Source organism: Condylura cristata, unplaced genomic scaffold, assembly GCF_000260355.1.
Source record: "Condylura cristata isolate star-nosed mole 26May11 unplaced genomic scaffold, ConCri1.0 scaffold00005, whole genome shotgun sequence".
Taxonomy (NCBI): Eukaryota; Metazoa; Chordata; class Mammalia; order Eulipotyphla; family Talpidae; genus Condylura; species Condylura cristata.
In genome coordinates, this window is record NW_004567106.1 from 58,873,968 (window position 1) to 58,901,553 (window position 27,586).

Genomic DNA, 27,586 nt, shown 5'->3' on the forward strand with positions numbered 1-27,586 from the left:
CCGAAGCCCTGTCATCCACAGGGCAGACTTATGACCAAGTGGGGAAGGACACTGGAGAATGACATTTTCTCCAGAGAGGGGCTTCCACGCCTCCAGTGAGACAGGAAGCATGTCTGCGGGTCACCTTGGGGCCAAACACTAACCACCTGACAGCACCTGGTGGCTTCTCTCACCCAATCCCCTTGTACAGCGCTGGACAGTATCAGGGGCTTGCTGAGCTCCACTCAGGCGGTGCCAGCAACGTCCCTCTGACCGTGAGGGTGACGTTCCTTCTTATACTGAGCCGAAACCTAACTCTGGCTTCACTCATCTGCCTCCAAGCACCCACGAACTCCCTTCTCAGGCAAATCAGTACCCACTTCCTTCAGGTACTTAACTGACTTTAACTTTCATTATTGGAATACTTCAGACATCCACCAAAGCACAGACTGGAAGCAATTTCCACTTCTCCAAGACCAGCTTCAACAAGTCAACTCATGATCAACTTTGTTCATGACCTTTTTAATTTCCTTCCCAACTTGGTCAAGACACGGTTTCATAGGTGTGGCCTGGCAGCTCAAGGCACTAGCAACTCAGTGGAAGGTTTTGAACATTTCTTCCCAGTGATCACATCTTACCATCATTCCTCCCAGCTTCTGGGATACCTCTTAAAAAGTTGAAAAGTAATGAAACCCATCTCTAAGATTAAAAAAGAAAAAATAGCAATATAGATAGAATGAGTTAGGAAAAAAGCTGGGATGATCAAAGAAAACTTTTAAATTATCCTACAGATGAAGATGCTAAGGTCCAAAGCATCTGTCTGGTTCGGGCCACCCACCAGGTAAAGGCCACAGGCCTCATGCTCACTCTCTGCCATCCACTCCCTTAGTTCCCGGACAAGACCCTCAGTGAGACAAAGTGCAGGTTACTGCCAGCCAGGTGAGTGATTCTATCAAATACCAGCAATCACCTGCTGGTTCAGCAAACAACTAGCAGGTGTCGCTCTCCAGGCCCCACCGCCCTCAATCACTTTCCAAGTTTCTCTCAACCTCAGGTTACACTGGAAAATCATTTCTCTGTGCTTACATAATCTATTTCTGCAGTATAAAGGAGTACATAACAGAATTAGTGTTAGGGATATAAAAAATGTCCATAAATAAGAGATCCGCATGTATTAGGAATGAGATACAGTCTGTTAATCATAAAGGCACAAAATATCTCATTTACAGAAGACACAACAAAATGTACATCTTAAAAATTTTGGCACTTTTTACAATGGGTTCCACTTGGGAAATAGTTAAAAATGGGAAATAATCAAAGACACAAGTTCACAAGTAATCTGGATAATATGCAAGAAGCAATGACATCGTTTTGCTATTTCTTTGTGGTTAATTAAGCACACTTGGGAGGGGTCAAAGTTCAGATGTGCACAGTCCAGGGGGCCACCCACCAGTGTGACGTGCACTTGGGTTTCTTGTCGTCATAAAGGCTGGTGGGGAAGAGGGGAGGCTGGGAGCTTTACCAAGAAGCATATAATCCAGCTTCTCATCCAGGCTGCTGGCATCAACTGTCAAACCATTTGCTCCTCTTTGCAAGAGGCACTCCGTTAGAAGGTCCCAATAATTTTTGCTTATATTGTTCAACCAGTTGATTGAAGCGAACTTCTGTCTTGTTTCCCTTCGCTTTTTTCCTAGGTGCCTATATATGAAAAGAAACAAAATAATTTTAAGCATTACTTTCAGGACTCCAAAGAAAGAAAACAGTAGCTACAGAGATCTTGTCCAGAGTGAACTTCCAGAGAGGCCGTGAGAGAAAAACCTTCAGTCAACCACTGTAAGGATCCGCGCCTGCAGGGCGTCTCCTAGCCTGAAAGGGAACAAGTACACTACATGCGACTGAAATATATCAAGCATGTAAAACTCAGGAATTCACAATACAAAGGAATCTCACCGGTCGCCACCAGAGGCTGGTAGGGCACAACTATTCCCCTGGAGATATACAGAAAAACATCAGGCATTATTCCGATTTTCCTACACAAGTGATATTTCATGGTAACCAAATAGTTGAGATTTTTTTCTAGAATTCTACCAAAGGCTGCAAAACGATCAATAATACTAGATCTCCATTCTGCAACTCATAAGGAAATAATGCATCAGACAGCCCTCAGTGGCCACTAAGACCACCAAGCAAGAGGCTGACAGGAAGTCACAAAGGAAGGGGAGACAGACACCCCCGAGTCCAGCTGGAGCTGAGCGTCGCTAAAATGCGGCCATCAGACATCGTGTGCCTTATGCTGTGATGTGATGGAAAGCACACAGCACTGTCTGTGAAATACTCTGGCCAAGAAAACGGAACTTGAATCTAACTAATCTCACAGCTCATGGCAACGTGGAGTATTAAGGGAGCAGGTTAAATGACACCACAAGAAAGCAAGTGTCTAAGTTCAAAAGGTAATAAATACATTCTAAGAGGCAAACGATCTAACAAATTAGTAAGGAATGTGGCGAAAGAGGGTGCAGGAGAAAGAGTGGACAATATAAGGGGGGAAGATTTGAGATATCAAAACCAAAATTTGTGGACTTTTGCCTGGATCCTGATTCATACGGACACATGAACGCCTCTGAGGCCAGTGGGACCACTTTAATATGGAATGCCTGAGACGACATTAAAGGCTTCCTGCTAATTTCCTTAAATATGTGAACACACTGCATGTGGTGTGTGTGTGAGAGAGAGAGACAGAGAAAGGCCTGATCAGTTACCGGAGAGGCATCTGGAGGTGTTCTTCTAAGCCGTACTTGCATTGTACGTGACAAGTAATTTTAATATAGAGGGCGAGGAGTGTTACGGGGAACAGGTAAAACAGTATCATTGTTAAAGCACAGTAATGCAAGACATGGGGGCTCATTCAGCTATTTTCCCCACTGTCCAGACTGTGCACCTCAGCAGCCTCTAAACAGCTCCAGCGCCCATGCCAAGAAGCCCTTTCTCCTCGCTCAACAATCCAGGCGCAAAAGGGGCCGCTAGTCCCAGTACAGCTGCCCCACAGAACTCACCTGATTAGAAGATGATTTCTGCTTCTCTTGCTTCCTCTGGTTCATCTGGGGCTTTGGCTTTTTGGGAGGGAGAGACTTCACTTTGCCTTTGTCCCGCAACCTGAAATAAAATGGTCAAGTAGGTTTCATCCTCCGTTCTCTCTCTAATTAGGACCCCCGAGGTTCTCTCAGCCCGGAGAATTTCCTTTTCTTACGCTGGCTCTCAGCCCGTGGCCAGTCGCTCTAAGACGGGGTCCTGAAACAGCATCCTTGTCAGCAGTTGCAGGCTTGCTGTTGACTTTGGGGTTTTGGCTTAAAGCATCAAGAGACTCTCAACCTTCATTTATTGAACAGATATTCAAAGTAAAGATCTGCTTTTATTCATAGCACTAACCTGCTGCCCCACACGAGCCGCAGGGTCAGCTCAGGTAGGTGGACCTCAGCTGACAGCCGTCTGGTAGGAGGCACCCCTCAGAAGAGGAAAACGGCACGACCGCCTGCGCGGGAGGGCTCCCACGGGCCCCTCTGCCAGTCCTGTTTCCACTCCTCTGGGCCCAAGGTGACTCCCCGCTGGTGCAGGGACGCCTGCACACTGACCCTTTGTGTGGGCCGGGGCGGCCTTACGCGTCTCTTCCACCCAAGCAAAAGCCACAAAGAGGAAAAGGGCCACACAAGAACAAGCCCCTCAGCAGTCCACCTGTTCTGTGATACCATTCTGCAGCTCACCTGATTTTGGGGCCGCGGTGAGAAGGGAGCACCAGAACCTTTCTTCTCTTCTTCCCATCTGGCAGCTCCACCAGCTCCACTTCGGCCTGGGTCTGGAACCCAGCCCACGAGACGGAGCCTGCCTTCCCGTTCTGCTCCGGGGCCCCGCTTGCTTTCTGGGCGTGGTTCTGGCCTGCTTTCCTTTGCTTCTCTTTTCCAGGCTTCTCTTTTCCAGGCTCTCGTTGTGCCTGCTGGGGCTCACCCGCTGAGGACTGAGGGTTCATTTTTTGCTACACAAAACAAGAGACTGTCATCTAGTTTCTGTTTGCAGGAACTTCACGCTGAGCTTGATCACAGGGAGCTTCTTCCCCCAGATAGTTACAGACTACTGAAAAGTGAATACAGGTAGCTCACAGGCCCTAACACAGACGGTTGCTAGGTGGGAGACCCAAAACCACCACTTCCTTTCCATAAGCAGAAACAGAAGAAAGCCCCTGCATGCCCAAGGCTCCAAAGTCAGAGACAAAAGCATAAAATGCCAAGGGCATGGCATAATTGCTAAAGCTATAACAAGCATGTAATGGGCTTACCAAAAGGAATATCTGAAATAACAATGACCGAGATTTTTCCAAAATTCAAGACCTACTAAACCAAAGATCAGAGAATGCCAAGTAAGGTAAATAGGAGAGACTGCAGAAAGTAACTGGTAAAGGGGGAACAAAGATAACACTGGGCTTGTTTACATAAGCAGGAGAGTGGCGCTTGAAAGAAAATTATATCACAAACTTAGAATTGTGTATTCAGCAAGATTATTTTTCAAAAGTGAAGGAGAATAAGGATTTTTCTGAGATAAATAAAAACTGAGGAAATGTCACTGGCAGACCTTATATGTAAAAAGCAGTTGAACTAAAAGTCTTTAGCAAAGTGGCATGGCCTACCTCAGAAATGAGACTCCACAGAAAGAAGAAATTTAGAGAAAAAACAAGTGAAGAGAAAGACCAGGGGAAGATGCTGTGGGAAAGAAGCACCAAGGTTGTTAGGTTTATGTTGTGTGGAGTCGAAAGGAGACCAAGGAGCTTCAAGGTAAATTAGTGCCACTGCTCATTTTCACCTTCAGAATCCAGATAGGCACACTGAGGCAACAAAGACCTACAAACGTGCCTGTCCTGTGAGAGTCTGTGATGAAGTAAATGGTAAAGGACACAGAATAAAGTGTCCACCTTTCAAGATGATTAGGAATGTGAGGTAAGAACTATAAGCAAAGGAAAAGGCCTAGAGAGTTTAAGAAAGTTCATACAAATGCACAGTGAGGTCTTCTCTCCTTTGAGAGTGGTGGGAAAGTGCTGCCTAGGTACATCTGATCTGAATACGGAGCACCAGCACCGTGGGTCGGAAAAGGGGCACGTTCACACAGAAAGGCAGCAAGCATGTACATATAGGCAACAAATAAAGCCACGTCAAATTTTTCCTTAAGCCAACAGAAAGACCTCTGAAGCTATGGCTTGGGAAGTAAATAATTCTGAACCTAGGGTAACTAACTCGCCTTGCACAGTAGCCAGAGCCCAAGTTTTCCAACACAGGACCACTGCAGTAGCCACTAAGCTGCTCCTCCGCTGCTCATGCCCACGGCATCCACCCCACAGACTGCGCATGTGTCGTCTATGCGCAAGTTAAAGTACAGTGTCAGTGACAGCGGGAGGTCACAGGGTGTGTATCATGTAGGTCCTGGGGGAGGCAGGGACGAAATGCACCTTGATGCGTGGTATGTGAGGCAACTGACCTGTACTCTCACTTGATCCTCATCAATTGCACAAGGCAGATGCCATTTTAACACTAAGAACTGAGAGTGAGAGAGGGAGTAACTTGCCAAGGGACATGCCGCAGAAAAGGGAGGGTCAGAGTTTGAATGGAGTATTCTTAACCCCAAAGTCTCTGCTTTTTCCTCTAGGCCATACTAGATTAAAAAAAGTTCTGGGGCCCTCCCTGGTGGCGCAACAGGTTAAAGCTCTGCACTATGAAACTCTCAGAAGCCACTGCAGCATGAGTTCGATCCCCAATCAGGGAGCTGAACCACATGGCACAGCAGACCTCTCCTATCTCGCCCACTGCTCCCCTCAGCAGTGTATTTCAGTCAGTCTGCCTGTTCTGTTCCCCACTCTGTCTTCTGGTGAATCCTCTCACCCACCACACCTCTGGCCTGTACCCCAGTTCTATAAGCATAAATCTTTAAAAAAAAAAAAAAAAAGTTCTAGGCCCTCCCTGGTGGCGCAGCGGGTTAAAGCACTGCACTGAGAAACTAAAGCCACCTCCACATGAGTTCGATTCCCACCTGCCCCGGAGGTGACCACATGGCGAGGCAGACCTCTCCTGGCCCGCCTGCTGCTCCCCTCAGCAGTGTACTTCGTCGATCTGCCTGTTCTGCTCCCCACTCTGTCTCTGGTAAACCCTCTCACCCTCCACATCTCTGGCCTGTGCCCCAGTTCTGTACGAATAAATAAATAAATCTTTAAAAAAAAAAAAAAAGTTCTAAACTATGGGACATCACACTTCTGGAGAAACCTCAGAAAACAAGAACTGTGGAAGGATGGCTAACACCTACTTTGCCACCAGACCTGTACCACCACCAAGCACTGTACAGGAACTGCCTGATAACACCAGCCTAACTCTCCACTCTCCTCCCTATCCCTTCTGTGGAGCTACAAGACGACCTGAAAGCAGGTGACCTGGAGAGTTCGAGGGAACCAGGAGTTAAAAAAGGTAATTTAAAAACCTAATGAGCCAGAGACCTACACAGGGAACAGAAGTACAACCTGAACAAGAAGAGATGAAATATGGACTTATAAATTGTTTTAGCAGAACTATACACATCAAAATGGTTAGCTTGGGGTTATGTGTGCTTCATCATTTAAAAAAAAAAAAAAATTCTGTACCAGGCTGCGTTGGGTCCTTAGTTCCTTTATTCTAAGTTTCCTTCGATCTTCCAAAGAGAACTCCACTATTGGTCTCTGTGTAAGGCAAGAGAATGTCATTCGTTAGCATCCTCCTCTCTGAGGACAATAACAGCTGTTCCCCACCACTGCCCTCTTTATTTAAGTCAGAGGCTGCTGTTCACTCACTCGACTGGAAGGCCAGTGGCCAGTTCAGCCAGCAGCCTACCCAACTCAGCCGCCTTCCACTCATCCCATCCTCTGAAGCATGGCTCATTCCTCCACTGACTTGCTCTCCCACCTCACAAATGTCAGAGGGCACCGACCACAAGGGAAAAGAAGCCTTCTCCAAGTGGCCCTCCTTGAGCCGCTCTCCTCACAGGATGAGGCTCACCTTCTGAGCCCCAAAGATTTCGGGGTTGTTGTTGATGTGCCGCAGAGCTGTCAGCGCATGTTCGTGTTCCTGGAACTCGGCAAAGGCGTAGCCCAGGGACTGACCCTTATTTTTCCCCTGAGTTCCCTTAAGGTCTCGCATCACTCTACACTGTAAGCAGAATAAAACAAAGAATCAGTACTTGCAGGATGATGTGCCTGACAGAATCAGTAAGAAACAAGTTACTTTGGGCCCTCCCTGGTGGCACAAGAGGTTAAAGAGAGCACTTTGAAGCAATCCATAGCCACTGCAGCAAGAGTTCGATCCCCAGCCAGGGAGGTGACCCACGAGGCACAGCAGATCTCCCCTGTCTCACCCGCTGTTTCCTTCAGCAGCGTATTTCAGTCAATCTGCCTGATCTGTTCCCCACTGTCTCTGGGACATCCACATTCTCTCATGCCTCCCCATACTCTGGCCTATACCCCAGTTCTGTATGTATAAAAAAAATCTTTTTTTTTAAAAAAAAAAAAGAAAAATTACCATTACAGCACCTAGTATAATGCTAAACACAGCAGGCATTCAGTAAATGCCACCAAATTCACCAGAACATAGATGTCCTTACATTTTGGTGCAATTTGGTCAGGTAGGACAATTCTCAGAAAAGAAAACTGATGAACACAACCCTGACAATCAGTCAGAAGAAAATGTGTTGCTCTGCTCACACCATTCCGGCAATAAACGCCCAGCCTACACCTCAGGGCGAATACCAAATTGAGTGGGCAGGGCCAACTCTTACCTCCTTGATGCGCACCCCCTTTTCCCTGCTTGTGGCACTCAGCAGCAGCTTTCTGAGTTGTTTGTCATCTACAGCCTTTGGCAGATTATGGAGGCAGAGCCTGGTCCGGGAGACAAAGATATTCTGGTCTTTGAGTTTCTGATGTTTCAATAGCTCAAACTGCAAGAACAACAAATTGTTAATACAACCCAGTCTCAATGCAGAAGTTAATTCTCCCACAGGATGGAAACATGACCCCCATCCAATAACCACCCATGTAGAAAAGAGAGTAAAGACAAATCACTTTTGAGGCCCAGCACAGGGAACAGTTCAAGGAGGCAAGGGGCCAAGAGGTAAGATCATGGGCTCTGGAATCGGAATGAACTGGAAATCCATCCCTAACTGCAGAAGTTCCTAAAATGTTCAAAGCCTCAACTCTTCTCATCTATAAAGTGGAACCACAGATAAAAGTGTAATAGCAGGGCCCTCCCCGGTGGTGCAAGGGGTTGAGACACAGCACTGTGAGGCTGTCCACAGCCACTGCAGTTGGGAGTTCCATCCCAGCCAGGGAGGTGACCCACAGGGTACAGCAGACCTCTCCTGACCCACCTGCTGCTCCTCTCAGCAGCATATTTCAGTGATCTGTCTATTCTACTCCCCAGTCTGTCTCTGGTGAATCCACATACACACACAGACATCTCTGGCCTACACCCCAGCTCTTACATACATAAATAAATCTTTTTTAAAAACAGCTATTTCTCAACAATAACATGAGGCCAAAAGGTAATTTACATAAAATCACAAAGTCAAAACCTGTCCCAGAACAAACAATAAAACTAGTAGCATCTATGCTCAGTCCTTATCTATTCACCAACTCAAACTATTTTCCAAAAGGAAATGGAATTTAAAGAATGCTTGATAGAATGTTGTCTTGTCTCAACTCTGCCACCCTGAGGCAAAGGAATGTCCGTGACCACAGAAATGATTGTTTCTAGTGCCACAGAACGCCTCCCCTATGCTGCACAGAACATGTTCCAGGGCAACCTGTCCCTAAAACAGGATGACATTCTTCTGGCTCATTTTTAAGAATCAGGCTAGCTAGAAAATAGCCTTAATTTTTTAATAACAAGTTGTCTCTTTTCCTGTTGTTCCTTGTTTGGTAAAGGTACTAATAACCTGCAAACTAAACAAATACTCTGGAGATGAATAATAAGGGGACTTCTGAATAGCCTATCATGCCTAAGGTCACCAGAATGGTTTTTCTCCCTAGTAAGGTTCTGCCTGCTGTGAATTATATTGCTTATTATAACACAGAGAGCATTTCGCTAGAGAGTAACAGTCTGTTAATGCATGAAAGTAAACACGTCCCTCTGACACTGTGGTCAGAAAGGGGCATCTGAAGCCCCGATAGCATGATTTCCAAATGCTCACTACCAAAAAGGGCGCCTTCTGCACGTTCAGGCCCCACAGCCAATTCTGAGAGCTAGGCCATCTTTGCTGCCTTAGTTTTTTGAAAGCTACAAGGACCAAAGTAAAACTAGTAGGCACAACCAGTAAAGGAATTTAATGGTATCAGTCATCAGTGGCAATTCCTGTATCACAGAGTTGTCCTAAAATTATCATCTGGAAAGTATGTCCCAGCGAAAGGAACATTTTTAGCTGCCCACCCTTCAAGATTCACATCTACTTCTTTCCCTTCTAACTCCAGTCCACCTACTCTTCCTCAGATACAGCCCCAACATATTTTCTGCATGTTCTAGAAGCATAAATGTTTACTGCTAAGCCATAGGAAGACAAACAATAACATGCAGTTCTTACAATGGCACTTGAAGTTCATGTGAATTCATAGTGCTGGGAATCTGCCTGTTCAGCCTGTGCTGTCCTGCTAACAAGAGTGTAATCGAGACCCATGACTAACACTTGGCTCTCTGATGAGCACCTCTAGCATTCAATAGTTCTAATCTGTACCAAGTCGTGCAGAACCTGAAGGCTGCTGGTGCCCAGTCTACTCACCCGTTCTCTTTTGACCATATCAGCAGCGCTCACACCCTCTGCAGCCTTAGTCCCAGCACGAATCACTGGAAAAGAGGGAAAAAGGCCAAGACATCAGCAAGGGAATTTTCACTGAGCAACAAGAGGAATGTGATCTGAATGATGCAAGGGCCCAGAGGACTCAGGGCCTTTCGGATAGGTGTAGAAGCAGGCTACAGGGCCACATCTCAGCTCCAAGCTACTCCCAAGGACCAACTCTGAACACTTTGTGATTTTGCTGTTTCTCCTTTCCTTTTCTCAAAGAAGCTTCATGTGTATCCCCAAAGTCAGGTGAAAAGACCTAGAGGGAGTTCTGAATATCAGCACACTTGGCATTTGGAACATCCACCCTATAACCTGGCCTGGGAACATCACTGCTCTTCATGAACTTGGGCCCATTACTGAGCACTGGATAAGCCAGCCGAAGGCACAGTGCCTTTGAGAGGCCACACAGCAAAGGCTAAGGGTTTCCACCACTGGCCCAGCTGTGCAGCTGCAGAAAGTGGCCAGAAAAATACTGTATGATCTAGAGGAAAGAATTTGTCTTTTAGATTAAAGCTGATTTCTGATTATCTTTGACATTAAGGGAAAGGTACTGAGTGTACATTTTAAATCCATGAATAATCCAAGAATAATTTTAGTCCTAATTTTCAACTCCTTCAGAAAACCTCTTATTAGAAGTGACAAGAAGCAAAGATATTTCAAGTTTTTCCTCCCTCTTCGCTCTGCCAATCCTCTGGTGGAAAGGTCTAAAAGCAAGGAGGCAGAAAAGAGAATAGGACCAGTAAATTCAAAAATTTGGTGAAAACCACATGTGCACAAGTGGAACAGCAGTAACATATCACTGTTAAGGAAGACGTATGGCTTTTTAATTTGAAACATGCCCTCACAGACACTACTGTAGGTCAGCTCCTGGTACGGGCCCAGCTCCTCAGAAGCCTGCTTCCTGCCTCCCACTACTCACAGCCTTCTCGGGCCAGGTAGAGGTTCCGGGTTCCAGTTGGCTTCTTCACTTTCTTTGTCCGGAGCTTTGCAGCCTCATCACGGGTCACTGCCAAGTCCACCTTGAGCTGCCTGCCATCCAGTCTAAGTCCACCGCCCTGTAATAGATTGCAGAGCTCTCTTAAAACACGTAACAAGTAGAAACTAAGCACCTGGCAAGAAACCCCAATTATGCTGTGCAAGCCAACCCCCAGAGCTCAGCTGACCACAAGAGGAACCCTGAGTCTAACAGGTTTTAGTACTAACAGTGCAAGAGCTCTATTTTGTTATATTCCTTTAAACCATGTGAAAATAATGTAATACTTCTCTAGAACAACTGAGGCACTAATCTTCTGTCCCTCCTAAGTGTGCACGTAGGGCAGTCAGCCAAACGTAATTTATTCTGTGCTAATGGATTAATCCCAAAGTAGGCCCAAATTAAGGACAATGATCTGAAAATGGGCAAATTTTTAGTGTACTAAAAAAGACTAACGAAAAGTCTCTTACATTCTCTGAGTACCAATACAGGTTAACAGCAATTGGTATAAATTGCTGAAAAAAATTTATACCTGGTATAAAATACACAGAAAAGTTCATCCACACACTTTCTCTCTGAAACTTTGCTCCACTTCATAATGAACTTAACGGCTTCTTGTCCAATCCTTTCATGCCATCAGCCTCAGAGAGCAGCAGTGATCAGTAAAGACTAGAAACATTACTGTATTTATTTCCTTACCTAAAACAGGGATAATATCTGTACTTCCCTCATCTGCCCCCATAGGGCCGATGGTAAGGAGGACTAAATAAGGTAAATACGTAAAGCTCAGTAAGTGTTAATTACATTACTGACAGTGGTAACAGAGCTCTGTGCACACATCGGGTATCAGCCCTGGCACTCACTATTGTCTAAGTCACAGGGTAAAGGAGTTCCTCACCTCCGTCTCTGGAGAAGCAGCCTCAAGGCACTTCTGGGCTGCTTCTTGAGTCGTGAACTGGGCAAAGGCACAACCTACATAAGAGACAAAATTAAAATTAAATGACATCCCAAACCCCGTGGCCCACCGGAAGCCAAAGCCAGCCCCTCAGTGGCGGTGGCCTGACAGCAGGGAGCAGCGTGTCCCCGTGGAGTGCTGGGAGGCAGGTGCTGTGCCTGGCACTGAAGGGGCAAAGACAGCAGACAGCACACTGCTCACAGTGAGATTTCATCACTAACCTGTCTTTTCCAATGCTCTCAGAACGCTCATCTCACTCTCTCACCTTAGTAAAAAATACCCACAAGAAATGGCAAAGAAATTCCATTAGAAAGCCAATACGGCATCACTTACCAGGTGTCTATCAGAGGACTAAAAAATAAGGCAGGAAATTCATTCCAGCCCTCACTGGGAGGCACCAGGGTGGGGCAGATGTGTTCCGGGTAAATGTCCCTGACCGCTATCACTGAAGAGAGCAGTGAATCCAAGAGCTGTGAGCAACTCCCGACTCGTGCTAGAATTTCCACTGTAACCTCTCAACTGGCCAGATGGAGGGGCGAGCCAGCCATCCCAACTTCAGCTATTGATAAAAAGTGCCTTTAGAGACAGAGAAAAAGCTCCCCTTACAACAGACTCCAAAAAAGAAATACAAGTTTCGTAATATTTCATTAGTATTCCTTTAAACTTTAAATAGTCCCTGTGAAAAGGACGCCATATTTCGTAGACTTAACAGGACACTGACCTTTTGCTCTTGCAAGAACAGCAGCAGACCCACTGACAGGATGTGTGTGGCCGGTCAACCCAAGGGTCACACCTAGTGAGGGCTTCTCTGCCTCCTCTAGGCAAAGTCAAGGTCCCCACCACAACCAGACCTCCACTCTCCTCTGTGACAGTACTGGTCAGACAGAAGAGCTCAGTAGTCAGGGGCATGCTTTCTGGCTGCTTCTATATTCCTAGCACCAGCTACAGTATCTCGCATTGATACTCAATAGGAAGAAGCAAGTAATGAAGGAACGTGTAAGAAAAAATAAGCAGATTATCCTATCTGTCCAATATGGAAAAAAACGGCATTTCTCTCTGAATGGGTAAGAATTTTTCATTGGAATTTCCAGGGTCAGTACTGGATTCAGTCCCTAAAAGTCTGCAGATAAGATTTAGCTCTCCCAGGAAGTGAAATGGCACGCTGACAGCAATAAGCTGGAGGAGGAGGCCAAGTTGTGTGAGTAGGCAGAAAGAGTGTCAGGAAAATTTAATAGGAGCTAGAGAAAGACAATGCGTAAAAAGTAATGAAAATTATGCTCATAAAAGTCATTAACTCAACTAAAATTAATAGAGCAAGAAAGAAACTTAACAAGTCAACAGAAGATTGCATCAACCCAACATACTTCTGCACTCCAAAGACACAAAAGGTATCATATCAAAGTAACGTACAGCAAAAGCCTTTAGAAAAATCAAACAATGTATGCAATTTCAGTTGCCCATTTTAAGAAAAACATACTAGAAGTGGAGAAGGTACTCGAAGTGTAATAAATGTAAGAGCTGAAGGTACCTTAAGTGAGTGTGCTAGTTGAGCACACTCATTTACAGATAAGAAACTATAAGCCCACAGTGGACGATTTGCCAAAAGTTACCTAGCTGCTCTAAGATTAGAACCCTAATCTCAGGAAAGTTTAGTTTTCTTTCCATCATACTGCCTTCTTTACACCTTTTTTTAACTGAGTAAAAACTAAAAATAATCAGGCCTCATTAACTTGGAAAACAAGGTTTAGAATGGAAATTTTTTTTTGGTTTGTGTGTGTGTGTGTGTGTGTAGAACTGGGATATAGGCCAGAGGTGTGAGAGGATTCACCAGAGACAGAGTGGGGAGCCGAACAGGCAGATCAACTGAAATTCTGCTAAAGGGAGCAGCAGATGAGACAACAGAGGTCTGCTGCGCCATGTGGATCACCTCCCTGGCCAGGGATCTGAACTCAAGTCGCAGCATTGATAGTGCTGAAACTTAGCCCTGAGACCATCTAGGAGGCCCTAAAATGGAGATTCTCAATACATAACAGGCTCCAGAGAACCCATAAAAAACCCATAGAAGTAGGATTTTTCTAGAAAGTTCAGTTTATCTTACAAGAGTTAAAATGAGTAAGTGTGTGCTTCTTTAGAATGACAGTAGTTAGTGAAGCCAAAGGCTATATATGATACATTGAAAAGATGGTTACCCTCACAACACTGTACTACAATTAGGGGTGGTCAGCCCTTGAAACTTAAATCGTTTCAGAAAACAGAACAAATCTAATGCAGCACTCCTGTCGCAAGTTTCCCTTCCGACTGTAGCTACTGTACCAAAGCTTCTGTCAGCTGCCATCTCTAACAAAAGCAACAGAAAAAGATAGCAGTAATTTCAAGCAATGTTAGATGATTAATACCCAAGAGATGCTATCACATTTGAAATTCAAACGAGGACAACAAATGGAATTCATTACCCTAAAATAAATAAGGGCTTAAAAAGCTTAGACAAAATTATGGCTGGCAGCAGCATTAAAGATGCTGAATTTGACATCATGGAAAACCACCTCTGAATGTCCTTGTGCTTGGATGGATCCCAGAAACCTCAGCTGTGTGGGCTGTGGCCCTCAGGACGGCCCACACTTGCTGCCTAATCGGTGCCCACAGCAGTGGCCTCCCCTGACCAGCTGATAGCAAATACCTTTAGAATGCTCTGTGTCTGGATGCAAGACGATGCGGACATATTTAAGATCTCCAAATTGCTGGAGGAGCTCCCCAAGTTCTTCTTCCTCTGAGTCAAAGGACAGGTTTCTATGGAAAACAATCAGATCACAGGGAGATCGATTACAGAAGTGATATCCTATGTCTCGGTGCAAAATGTGTGAGGAGGACTTCAACCAGTGTGGTTCCTTAGCTCACGACCACTCTCCCTTGTTCAGGAACAGCAGCTGTACAGGGCAGCGGCCTCTGAGGCGTGAATGACACTGCAGCTTGGCCATCGTGACTTCCTGCCTATGGCAGATTCTCTCTCCCAGAAATCTAAAACCTCAGCAGACATACAAAGAACAGAAGTTGTAGATAAAGACTTACTTCAGAACAGCAGTGTCCCCACTGCAGGAGACTTCTGGGGAGCTGAAAAGGTTTATTTTTATCTAGAGGTTGTATGGGGGCGGGATGCATACCACATATGTAAATATAACTATGTGAAGTGGTATGTATGAAAAATTTCACTGTATACTCAAGATTAATGTACTTTGCAGAACAGATATTAGAACTTCTATCTCCTAAAGCCAGGGTCACAGACTACCCCCAACTTTTAGTCCTTTGAGGGTTGCTCCTTGACAACTCTGAGCCACAGCATGTTCAACCAACAAACCTGCTTTCACTTAAACTGGTGAGGTGGGTTAATTTTCTTTACTACAAACAAATGAAAGTCACGGTAGGCTAATGACAAAGTCAAATGCCTGCCCTGCCCTTCCTCTCCCCGCCATTTCCTCATGTGCTGTTTTGAAACCCAAGTTCCAGCTAAAATTTTACAAAATCAGAAAACCTTCCAAATTTGTAAACCTTCAAAACAAACTTTATCATGTTTGCTTTTAACGTATTATTAGCTAAGTGCAAAAGAAGAAAACTATTTCCCTCAATGGAATTAAAATATGTTGGAAGGAGATTTTGTTCTTCCATATTTCAACACAGTGCAGATTCCTCATTTCCCCAGCTATGTACATTCTTCCAAAGGTCAGAAAAACAGTTCCAAATAAATATCACAGTGCCACTTCTCTTGTCCTCAGTTACTAATACCCCATAAATGATTCTATCATGGGGTAACCAAGATTAAAAAGATTTTCTGTGGTATGACATATCCTACCTCCATTATTTCCCCTAATTTACCTTGCCATGTGCAATTCTCTATGTTCCATCCCTTTGCTTTCCCAGTTCTTTATTACTAAAAGATGTATAAGGAGTGGTATCCTTAAAGCTGAGGTCACAGACTTCTAAGTGTGACTATTTCTTCCTTCTTATTAGACTCCTCTACCAATACAAAATTATTTATATGGCAATTTCAAATAACACAATGGAAAACATGCTATTAAGGAAGAAAATGGGCTAGCCTCATCTTTGTAATTATTTATGATGCAGAAGTGTAGGTGGGTGTTCACCAGGTAGTGATTAAGGTTAATTTGTCTTTTCTGCTTATGTGCTTCCTAAATTTCCAAGAATAAATGTAAATTATCAACATAATAAAAACCTCACAAGACTGCAAGAAAATAAAACAATGCATCTTTAAACAAGACCCAAATGGCCTTAGCATGCTGGTACTAAAAAAAGGATGAGAAGACAGGCTGGAGGTGCACTCCGTAAACTAGACTCCATGGCCCTGCAGTCCGTAGGGCTAAGACAGCAATGGCCACGCAAAACAGCGCCTAGCTCAGCCTGACCCACCCCCAGGCTTCCTGGAGGCAGACAGAATCCTTGTTTCACTCTGGAAACTACTTTAGAGGATAAGTTAGCACTGAAGAGAGAAACTGTTTGAAACAAGTGGTATCACCTTTTTCCAAAACTGCCCCTATACAAAGTCTGGAAGCAAGATGCTTTTAACAAATGAAGAGCTAACTTGTTCCAGATGTTACCCCAATTACAAAGAATGAAGTCTAAAGGAAGTCCCAGGCCCCTGTTATCTACTTTCTGGGTATAAGCTGATTCTCCTACATTCTCATTGTTTGGTCTGACCCTGCAATCAGATTTGCTACTGGTCGTGGAGGCCAGGTCTTCTGACCTAGCTAACAGAATCAGAGCAAATAAGGAAGAAAGGAGGAAAAAACACCCATGGAGACAACACAAATGGCAGTTCCCATGGTGGAAAGGCACACCTGATGAAAACAGTTTTGCCTTCTGTCACATCAGAGGGTAACTTCTTCTTCTTCTTTTTCTTTGAGGCTTGTGTATCTAGAGTTAGAAAGAAAGCCAAGAAACTGAAAAAAGACTAGTGCAAGCTATAAGACAAAGGAATAACTTCTTAAATATACAGTGATCTTACATAAATCAGTAAGAAAAATCCAATTAAAAATGAGCAATGCGGGGCCCTCCCTGGTGGCGCAGCAGGTTAAAGCACTGCACTAAGAAGCCTAAGCCACTTCCGCATGAGTTCGATCCCCGCCTGCCCCGGAGGTGACCACATGGCGTGGCAGACCTCTCCTGACCCGCCCGCTGCTCCCCTCAGCAGTGTACTTCGTTGGTCTGCCTGTTCTGCTCCCCACTCTGTCCCTGGTGAATCCTCTCACCCTCCGCATCTCTGGCCTGTACCCCAGTTCTGTATGAATAAATAAATAAATCTTAAAAACAAAAACAAAAAAATGAGCAATGGATATCTAACTAAACATAGGAAAAGATGCACAAACTCACTTAAAGAAAAATAACATAAAAAACGAGATACCATTATGCACCAACAGACTGGCAAAAACCAGTCTGGTGGTGCAGACTGTGGTAAAAATATGGGGAGAAAAAGATTCCCATATACTGTTATGACAAGGTAAATTTGTTGGAAGTGTAAAATATGTAGAATATCTGAGGAGGAAAAAAAATATATTCAAACACATACATACACTATACTGTATGTGTGTATACATTTGTGTGTTTGGTTATAAATGTACTAAACCTCTTTAGACACACAAGGTTGTCTCCGGGAAGGCGCCCTTATTGGGTAAGGAAGGATCTGTGTAGCCCCCGAGGGTATTTCTCTGGGTATTGTGTAAAGTGATAGACTCACTGGCTTTTAGGAATAGGAACATGTCTGCTTACATACATTTCACAGAAAATTCCTGGAAGATTGCAAAAGAAGCATTGTTTACTGGGGATGACTGTTGCGGGGTTGGTGAGGAAATTTTAATATCTGTATTATACTCTCCTGCACTGTACTTTTTATTATTTTTCTCATTATTATATATTAGTCCTATAATTTTCTCAAATGAAGGAAAGGGAAGAGAAAGATTCATCTGAGTGGTAGAATGCATGTTTCATAGCTTCCTTGGTATAAAAGCTTCTGTGATTCTCAGGGGTCTATCATTCTCTCTGCACAGAAAAAGCTTACTTCCTTGGATTCTTTATATGAACACACCTGACTTGGAGAAAAGGAAATGACTGGTAAGTGAATACAATCCACCATCCAGACAAACTAAAGAACCAATCATTGATGATTCCTCATTTGTAATGACTGCTTCCTCCATAAACGAGCTGAGTTAGCCCCAACCTTCATGATAATGTTCACTACAGGATTAGGTTACAGTTCACACAATATCCCAAAAGGTCCTTTACCACCATTTCAACTCAAAACAGTTGTTTAAAATCCACTTTGGTGTTAAGATACAATATCTTATTTATACAGATTCATTCAGTCTGAAGAGAGACAGGGAGAAAGAGCACCCTAGTATTAAGCTAGGTTTTAAATTCTCTAAGGAAAAACCTTAACTCTCAAATACCAAACTAAACTGATTTTTCAAAACAAGAAATCTAGGTGCAGCAGGCCTCTCATCTTGCCTGCTGCTTCTCTTAGCAATAAATCAATCCAGCTTTTCTCTTCTCAAAAAAAAGCTCAAGTTCCTTTTCAGCATTCAAAAGTGTCTGACAGAACAACTTATTTAAAAAGAGGCCTGAGGGTCCGCCCTTGTGGCGCTAGGGGTTAAAGCTCAGACTGTGAAGCTATTGGCAGCCACTACAGCACAAGTTCAACCTCCAGCCAGGGAGCTGACCCACATGGCCTGGCAGACCTCTCCTGTCTCACCCGCTGCTCCCCTCAGCAGAATGTTTCAGTAGCTCTGCCTATTCTGCTCCCCACTCTGTCTCTGGTGAATCCTCTCACGCCCTGCACCCTGGGCTGTACCCCAGTTCTTGTATGCATAAATAAATCAATCTTCTTAAAAAAAATAAAAATAAAAAGAGGCTAAGGTGAACTAATGCCCATGTCTCATTAACTCATTCAGATGGCAAAGGTGTCCAAGATGATGCCGGGCAAACCTTCATCCTCTCGCTCTTCAGTGCTGGTGTCACTCTGGGCCAGTTCCTCCCCACTATCAAGATCATCTCGCTCCTCCAAGTCACTGTCCTCATCAGAATCCTCCTCTTCACTGCTTTGTACAGAGGCCCTCTTGACTGCTCTGCAAAGATACAGTGCAGAACTAAGAATGGGGGTACAGAGAGGCCAATTCAACTCATCTCTTCGACTCTACTGCTGGGGTGGGGAAAAACTGCTTTTCCTCTAGAACCCCCAAGCTGCTTACCTCTTGGGGGTTGGCACAGGCTTGGTCACCTTTGCTTCTTCATCCTCCTCTTCCTCGTCGTCGTCCTCCTCATGATCCTCTTCCATAGCGTCATCATCATCATCACCATCTTCCTCTTCCATGTCCTCTTTTCCCCTACCATCCTTTTCATCTAATTCCTGTTCAGGTTTAGGCTTCTTTTCCTCACCTACCCAGGGAGATAAAGAGAGTAAGGCATTCACTTAATATCTAAAACAAGTTTTTAACAAGGCTGATAATTTCCCAAAATTCCCAATTTCTTTGGTTTTACAGTCTCATAGGCTTTGCTTATAATGGAGAAAATATGAAGGGGAAAAAAGCAAAAAACAACCCAAAATCCTCCTTATCGCTGAGATGCCCTTGAAATCTGTCCCATCATCAGAAGCCTGAAGGTTCATCTGCTTGAAATGAGAGAAGTGGAAACTGAGCCTCAAAGAGCTCACCGAGAGGCCCCACAGCCCACTCATGTCCTCGAACCTCAGTCAGTTCTGAACTCCTGGTGAACTAGAAGCCAGGTGTTTTGCAAATAACACAGTGTCCCTGTTCTTACTGTTCCATCACTTCCTACTGTAAACTGCGGGGAAAGGACAGCAGGCAGCGGCTCAATGATCTCAGACCCCACGCCTCGCTCAGCCACTCCGGGACGGGGCTTGGACTTAAAAGATCCTGTGTTGAGACCAGGTCACCAAACCAGACAATATGAACTGACAAACAGCCCCAGAAGCTCATTTCTGAGCCAGTAGGAACTCAGGTTTTCTTATTCTGTCTTACTCTTTTGTCTTTTGTCTTAATCTTGAGCTTTTGGTATCTCAGACCCAATATTCTCGCTGACAAGCAGGTGCCCTTATTTTTAAATGTAGTTATTTCCACACTCACCCCACAATGCACAAGCCTCTTGGAACTAACACATCTTACCTGCAGCAGAGGCAGACTGGGTATTTTTATATTTATCCTTTGCTACAGCCCAATCCACAGCCACTGTTCGTCCTGTGAGACAGAAAATGACATCAGAGAGACCTTCTCTTTTTAACATTCCTAACTCTTGTACATGACTTCTTATTCATCAAAGACAGTAATGGGACCAAAGGGGAGCCACTGAAACTGCAAATTCAAAGAATGCTGGTCCTAAAATAAAGCTCCTGGAAACTGTCTACTCTTTTTAACCCTTAACCTCTGTATCAATGAACAGAAAATTTCCCTTTCTGCACAGCCACCACCACTTAGGGATGTGATAAAGAATAAAAATAATGCTTCCAGTTAGACCAAGTGCCCAGTTTGAGTTGCAGGAAGCAAAATGATTCTTCTGTGATCTACACCCTTCTAAGTCAGTCCTTTACTTAGGCACAGCACCAGATAAGTCAACACCCAGAGTGGCTGCAGTCAGTTTAATAGCCCACAGATACTACAGTGATCAAAACTAAGAATGAGGAGGGGCCTCCCTGGTAGTACAAAGGGTTAAGCCTCAGCACTATGAAGCTATCTGCAGTACTGCAGCACAAGTTCAATCCCTGGCCAGGGAGGTGACCCACATGGTGCAGCAGACCTCTCCTGTCTCACCCACTGCTCCCCTCAGCAGTGTTATTTCAGTCAGTCCACCTGTTCTGCTCCCTACTCTGTCTCTGGTAAATTCTCTCACAGCACCTCTGGCCTACACCCCAGCTCTTGAATGCTTAAATAAAATCTTGAAAAAAAAAACTAAGAATGGGGCTCTCCCTGGTGATGCAACAGGTTAAAGCACCACATTATGAAGCTCTCCAAAGCCACTGCAACACAAGTTTGATTCCCTGCCAGGGAGCTGACCCACATGGCATAGCAGACCTCTCCTGACCCACCCGCTGCTCCCTCAGCAGTGCATTTCAGTACATCGGCCTGTTCTGCTCCCCACTCTGTCTCTGGTGAATTCTCTCACCCACCACACCTCTGGCCTGTACCCCAGTTCTGTATGCATAAATAAATAAATCACTAAGAATAAGGAACCTGCAATTCCCACATACCCTTACAGCAATATGTATCTATTGCCTTTTAGGGACACATTTCATTGGGGACTTGTAAGAATCAACAAATAAAGGAAAAGAGAAAAAGGCACTGGTTCTTGTACGTTTAAACCATACACTCAAGTACTAACAATATTTCACCAAAACAGCAAGACTTTCAACGATACAAATACCGAAAACATAGAAAGCGGGTTACTGTGCTAATACATGTGAACACCAGAAATATAGTCAATAGCAAGGTTAGAGAAAACTACTTACCTTTTATCTCTTTCATGTTCATGCTTTTGAGGGCCTTTCCTGCTTCCAGGAGGTTTTTGAATTGAACAAAAGCGAATCCCCGCATCTTTCCATCTATGTGCAAATGTATAAAGAAGTGAGAGGCAGCTAACAGCACCGTGGGCTGGCAAGATGGCCCAACACCTGCCAACCAGTCTCCTGCCCAAAGCAATAAATAGCCTGTATCTACTGAATATACCCTGCCGCAGCCCTGGGACAACAATGAGAAAAAATACCATGAGGGCAATGTGCAGTTATCTGGTTTTATTACTAGTCAAGCACTGTGCCTGATACTTTATAAATATCCTACCAGATAGGGTTCACAAAGAGTATGACATGAACCTTTATTTTTATTTCAAATGGTGTTTTCGTTCAAAGGTCATGTAGGAAAAGACGACTGTGTTAAATATTCCTAATCTGAACCCCAGCAAATGAAGGTCTACTAGTACCTGGCTTCCTAGGAATGTTCACTTCCAGGACAGTTCCATATTGAACAAATACTGTCTTCAAGTCATCTTCTGAACACTGAAGCAAAAAGTAAAGACATTATCAGAACAAAGAGACAAAACACCAACTACTGAATTAACTCATTAAGAGCATGAGTGTTGTTATTCCTCTTTGCCTTTTAAGAGTATGACCATTTTTAAATAGAAGACATTTTGATTTATACCTAGGAGGTGAAAAGGACAAATAGAAAACTTTTCCTCTCCTCCATTTTTCCACAGTAGTCTTCCCCAAAGGAAGCCATCTTCATACTTACTGTCCTTAATAAATTCTTGTTTCTACAGGCCCACTTTCTGAATTCAAGGCTAAGGCTCACTCCCAGGAGAAGTTGAGCCCAATTATATCCTGGTGAGCAGTTCCACCAGTGAACACAACACAGCTCTGACAGCCTCCAGAACACACAGTGTTAGTTTTCTCTGTCACTTACCTTAAAGCTCAGATTGCGAATAATTAACCTGGCTTTCTTATCTGCCACTTTGGCTTTTTTAGGCTTTGGTTCCTTCTTTGGGGACTTTGAATTTCCTATTTAAAAAAAAAAGGCAAGAAAATATATCTGTGCTCCAGAATCACCCACCTCTAGGTCTAGAACACCACAGGCTAGCCAGAAATGGTATTTTCCACCTTCTTAAGTAGGGGAGCACCAGATATTCCAGATTTACAAGTAAGCAAAAGATGAAAATGAGCCACAAAATATACTGGATGATTTTGGACATCAAAAGAAAATTCAGAAAGCACGAAGTTTCCTCCTCACCCTCAGGGAAAAGTCCGTTCAGTTACTTAGAAACTTACCATTTTCCCCCTTTTCCCTGGACTTGCTCCTCAGTTTTTTCTTGGCAACAGTCACGCTGATCTTGCAGCCTTCAAAGGTAGTAATCTCCTTGCAGGCCCTCTGAACATCTTCCAGCATAGAGAAAGTGACGTAGCCAAAGCCTCGACATTCCTTACTCCCTGGAACAGTATGGGATGTGGGTTGGGGGAGATCATCGTAAGCCAAGAGTCCCAACCAATAAATTCACAAAGCCCTAAACAAGCAGGTAGACTGCCACGCCATTCTGTTATCAGTTTGCCAAAACTGTCATGGAAAGAGCCAAGTTTGGTGACATCAATGGCCCAACCCCACTTTGCCGGAAATTGTTGGGCTTCTTCTGTGAATGTGGTGTCTTCGTTTTCCCCATTAGCCCCTCTTCTTCCCCATTTCCTGATAATCTCAAGAATATGGAGAATCCAATATATACATTAGGACCCCAAAGAACTTAACATCAGATAGAACTGTTTCACCAGAGAAGATATTAAAGTATACAAATATGGTAGCTTCAAAAATGATAATGGAATAATGCATTGTAATGAAGATCTCATAGATCAGCAATGAATGCCACAAACTCTCGAAAAAAGGCCCTTAAACAACAAGACATTATTTCAGGAGTCTGTAGATCCTACCACTATTAGCCAGCCTTAGCTGTCAGTAATAAACTACACCTTTCCAAGCAGTTTTAAATCTCTGTATTTCTTTACCTTCAGAACACAGTAAGATAGGTATTATCCCTTCTTTCCAAATTAATAAATTGAGATTATTAAAACTGAATGAACTGGTTAATGTTCCCCAGAATGTTAGTAGCTAAATTAATTCTTTCCATGGGACTCCACCAATCTAACACACAACAAATCTTAGGAAGAAGCAGATGAATAGTTACAAATATCAACTGTATTCAACCCTTTCTTTTTGTTTTTTTTTTTATGTTTAATATTTTGTATAGTAAATTTTAACTAATAACATCACCTGAAAAATGAAAAAACAGACCAAATAGTCTACCTACTACCCACTGCTTCTTTTTCAACTATATGCAAACCAGTTTTGGGGAACAGGCCTCGTCACACAGAGCAGATAGCAGCATTAAGCTGGTTAAAGACCACACCACACTGACACTAGGGAAACCCTAAACACTGTGATAAGGAAAACAGTTTCTTTTCTCTTGGAATTCCTTCTCATAAAGGCCTGTCATTCCTCTTTCAGAAAAGAAGAAATATCAGGGCCATTGCTGTTCGGCACTGCCAAAAATAAAGCAGCCAAAATGCTGAAGGAGTTTAGCACCCAAAGAAAAGAAATGCCATGTATTTATGCCTGCACAAAGCATTCTCATTTACTTGAAACCTCACAACAATCCTGTGAAATCATTCCCATCTTCGAGATGTTCAATGACACTACCAAGACTCCACAGCCCCTCCCTCCCAAACCACTAAGTGTGACCGGCTTGCCAACATCTCCTGAGGGCTGGGAGGGAAAGCACACATCTGCTTAGACCACATACACAGGTGTAATGGAAAAGCTACATGAGGCCTATGTTAAAAGGACACAATGAATTCCCATTCCCATGGCCTGTTTTTCACTGGAACACAACCACCTGACACTATGAGGCAATGTTGCTGAATGTGTTTTTTGAAAACTCACAGTAATAAAAGTAATGTACAGTAGAACCCAGTATATATACTTTATAGAATAAATTTTATAAATACTTATCCTTTACCAGATATTTACTCCTATTTCATCTTTAAAAAATTCTAGTCATGGCTCACTCAGGACCCACTAAAGGAAATGATCTGCAGCTTAAACACTACTGTACAGCATTCTCTCTCATCCACTCATATCTGTACTTAAAATGACAAAGAACATGGCAGGTCCTATGGCTTGTATAACAACCAGTGTTTGTGACAATCCCAACTATAATTTTTGTTACTAAAATAGAAGCTAAGAATGGGTTGACTATTAGCACACTGTAAGTCTACCTACTCAGATTTAGAATGAGCGGAAAGACACCAGTTCCTACCATTTGTTCTGATGAAAGGCAGGTACCTACAGCCTAATGACTTGGACAGAAGCTAAATGTATGTTCTGGATAACAAGTGCCTAATTCCAGTGTGCCTTGACAGTCTACGTAAGAAGAAGGAACGCTTCTACAATTACAACTCTTGACAATTCTTCCTCTCATGCATGCCAACCCTTCACACAGCACAGCACAGATGATGCAAAACAGCAGCAGTCTTCCCCAAGTCGGTAATCTCGCCAGTGGCTCAGACTTGACTGCTTTTTTTTTTTCATACCCCCACATCTGATCCTCTCAACTTTACCTTCAAAAATAATCATATTAGTTACTTTTACCACCTCCATCCTGGTCCAAGTTCATGATCTCTCACCAGGATTAGAGCAAGAACCTCCTAAATGAGCTCCCAGATTCTGTCCCAGTTTATTCTCAACACAGCACCTAGAAGAATCTTTCAAAATGCAAGCGAGATCATTCTAACCTCGCTCAAAACCAGTGATTTCTCCTGTGAAGAATAAAAGTCAAAGTCCTTGCAGTAGCCAATAAAGTCCTTCATGATACGATACCCTAAATCCCATCTCCTAATTCCCCTCCCTTTACTCATCCCATTCCAGTCATCCTGTTGTCTTTGTTATTCCTCCAATATACCAGACACTTTTTAAAAATATCCTTGAGTTTGCTGTTTCCTTTGTCTAAACTGCTCCTACTCCTGAGACATGTTCACAGTCAGCTCAGTCAGGCCTTCCATAGCTACTCCATCCATATGGCCACTCCTCACCCCTTGATACCACCCACCCACCCTCCCACACACACACAGTTACTATCCTCTGCTTACTTGCTTTTCTCCTTAGCATTTATCATTAATATCACTATCTATTTTGCTTATTTGTTTACTGGCTGTTTGTCATCTTAAAGACCCAAGAGCAAGACTTTTGGTTTGGTTTTGGACACTGCTTTCATCCCAACAATGGTGTTGGACACATACTAGGCAATCAGTAAGTGTTCACTGAATAAATAGCTGAGTGAATAACTCAGTGGTTAAGAGCTCTGGGTCTAGCAATCAAATCTGGGGCCCACTACTTACTAGATGTACAAATTTAAAGTTACAAATTTCCCCAAGATTCCTCGCTAGTAAAATGGGGTTAGGATTCTCCACCCAATGAATTTAAAACTATGAGATAACCACATGTGAAACTGTGCACCGTACCTGACAAATAACTTTCAATAAGCGTTACCCATGTTTTCCTGAAAGTTGGCTATTTTCATTATTACCAAATAAAGTCTTACGTGTTAGCGCGTAATAAAGGCAAGCGCGTGGGTAAACTTAAGGGGAGGTTTGACTTCTAGAATGAGAAACCTACGGGCTCATCTAAAGCAGCATGTTAAAGTCTGAAATCCCATTCCCTTCTCTCAGGGACAGGTAAAGAATTATACGACTCCCTGACGTCTGGGAGTCCTTGCCCACATCCTGCGCCCAGGACACCCGACCCCAACCTTGATCGCCTCGCCCCTACCTTTCTCAGTAACCACGAAGCACTGCTTCACCGGCCCCACCTGACTGAACAGTTCCTCCAGCTGCTCACTGCGGGCCGAGGGAGGGAGGCGACTCACAAACAGGGTGAGCCCGGCCATGAGGCCGAGAAACCGATGCGCGTGAGCAGCAAGCGAATCACACCCGAGCACGGCACTCGAAACTGACTTTGGCAGGCGGAACACACCAAGTTGCCGGGAGACTCCGGAAGTGGTCGTTACTCAAAAGAGTCCGGAGGGAAACGTGGTAGGAAGACAAAAAACATTCCGGAATGAAAACATGGTGCCGCCCAAGGGCGGAGCTTCTTGAGTGGTGTGGAGCCAAGTGCAGACCCCCATCCCTGTAGGGATACTCCTCATGGCTAGTTTCCACCCTTAAGATATCAACTCCAGGAGATCGATCCCAAATTCATCAGGGCGGGCTGGAGAAGTTGTTTTCGCTCCGGGCCTTACTCAGGATCTGACATATAGTGGATGTTTAGTAAGTATTTTCTGACGTGCCACTTCAGACTTCAGATTACGTACATAAAACGTAGCCAGACTGCACGTAGACCCAAGTGCATTACTTCAGCATTTGGACAATTCTCATGTCTCAGGAAATGTGAGGCATCTGTCATACTATAACAGATAACTATAATTGTGCTTGTAACACTTCACAAATGACATCTATTAAAGTACACAGGCACAGGTTGTACATAATCTTTCTTTTGAAAAAGGCTTCCTGATATATGTGCCAGACACTACGGATAAAATTGGCAAACTAAGAAAAGACAGGGGCCCTGCCCTCCTGAAGAAGACAGTCTTATGAGGGTAGACAAACATTAATCCCAAGAAAATCTTGCAAATAAATCAAAGCATGCACACAGCAAGATCACATGAGAACACACCCAAAACAAATATAACAGTCAACTTATACATACAAACCTAGAACATCTGGAGAATGTTCTGATTCTTGAACACAAAGTGTTTTTGTATTCCTATCCACTGGGCACAGGGACTGACCTGTATGCAAGACTGTCATATATACTGATATTGTAAATATACTGACTGATAAAGATGATATGTATTGACATTGTAATGTCATTGTATTGTCAACGTCCACAACATGTACTGATCCTGACTGAGGGAAAGGTAGAGGCAATTGCAGTAGAGTGACTTAAGTTATTAAGAAGTAACTTTGTTTAAGAGAACATTGATAAGTAGACATGCAAAAGGTTAGGACAGATAAAAACCTGGCTGTGTGGGGCAGTCCTGCCTATGTCAAAATTAACAAGATCCCTCTGAAAAGAGGCAAAAATATAGAGCCCAAAGTTGAAACAATTGGAGATGTTTGTAGACTCCAAGACCATGGTCTGAAGGTGTCTACAGAGTTTGATGAGAGCTGCTAGGAACTCTGGCTTGGA

At 43.8% G+C, this 27,586-nt stretch overlaps 1 protein-coding gene across 1 annotated transcript; it reads right to left on the reverse strand.

The window, feature by feature from the left end:
- Positions 1 to 746: 746 nt before the first annotated feature.
- RBM28 (RNA binding motif protein 28) lies at positions 747 to 26,333 on the reverse strand. Its single transcript, XM_004677004.2, has 19 exons — positions 26,168 to 26,333; positions 22,627 to 22,785; positions 22,265 to 22,359; positions 21,783 to 21,858; positions 21,316 to 21,408; positions 19,979 to 20,050; positions 19,046 to 19,232; positions 18,783 to 18,922; positions 16,643 to 16,718; positions 14,473 to 14,582; positions 11,739 to 11,812; positions 10,787 to 10,922; positions 9,805 to 9,869; positions 7,813 to 7,971; positions 7,038 to 7,187; positions 6,647 to 6,721; positions 3,738 to 4,006; positions 3,033 to 3,132; positions 747 to 1,677 (listed from the first exon to the last, which is right to left on the reverse strand). The coding sequence occupies exons 1-19, from the start codon at positions 26,283 to 26,285 to the stop codon at positions 1,543 to 1,545; spliced, it is 2,289 nt and encodes a 762-aa protein (XP_004677061.1). The 5' UTR covers positions 26,286 to 26,333; the 3' UTR covers positions 747 to 1,542.
- Positions 26,334 to 27,586: the final 1,253 nt, after the last annotated feature.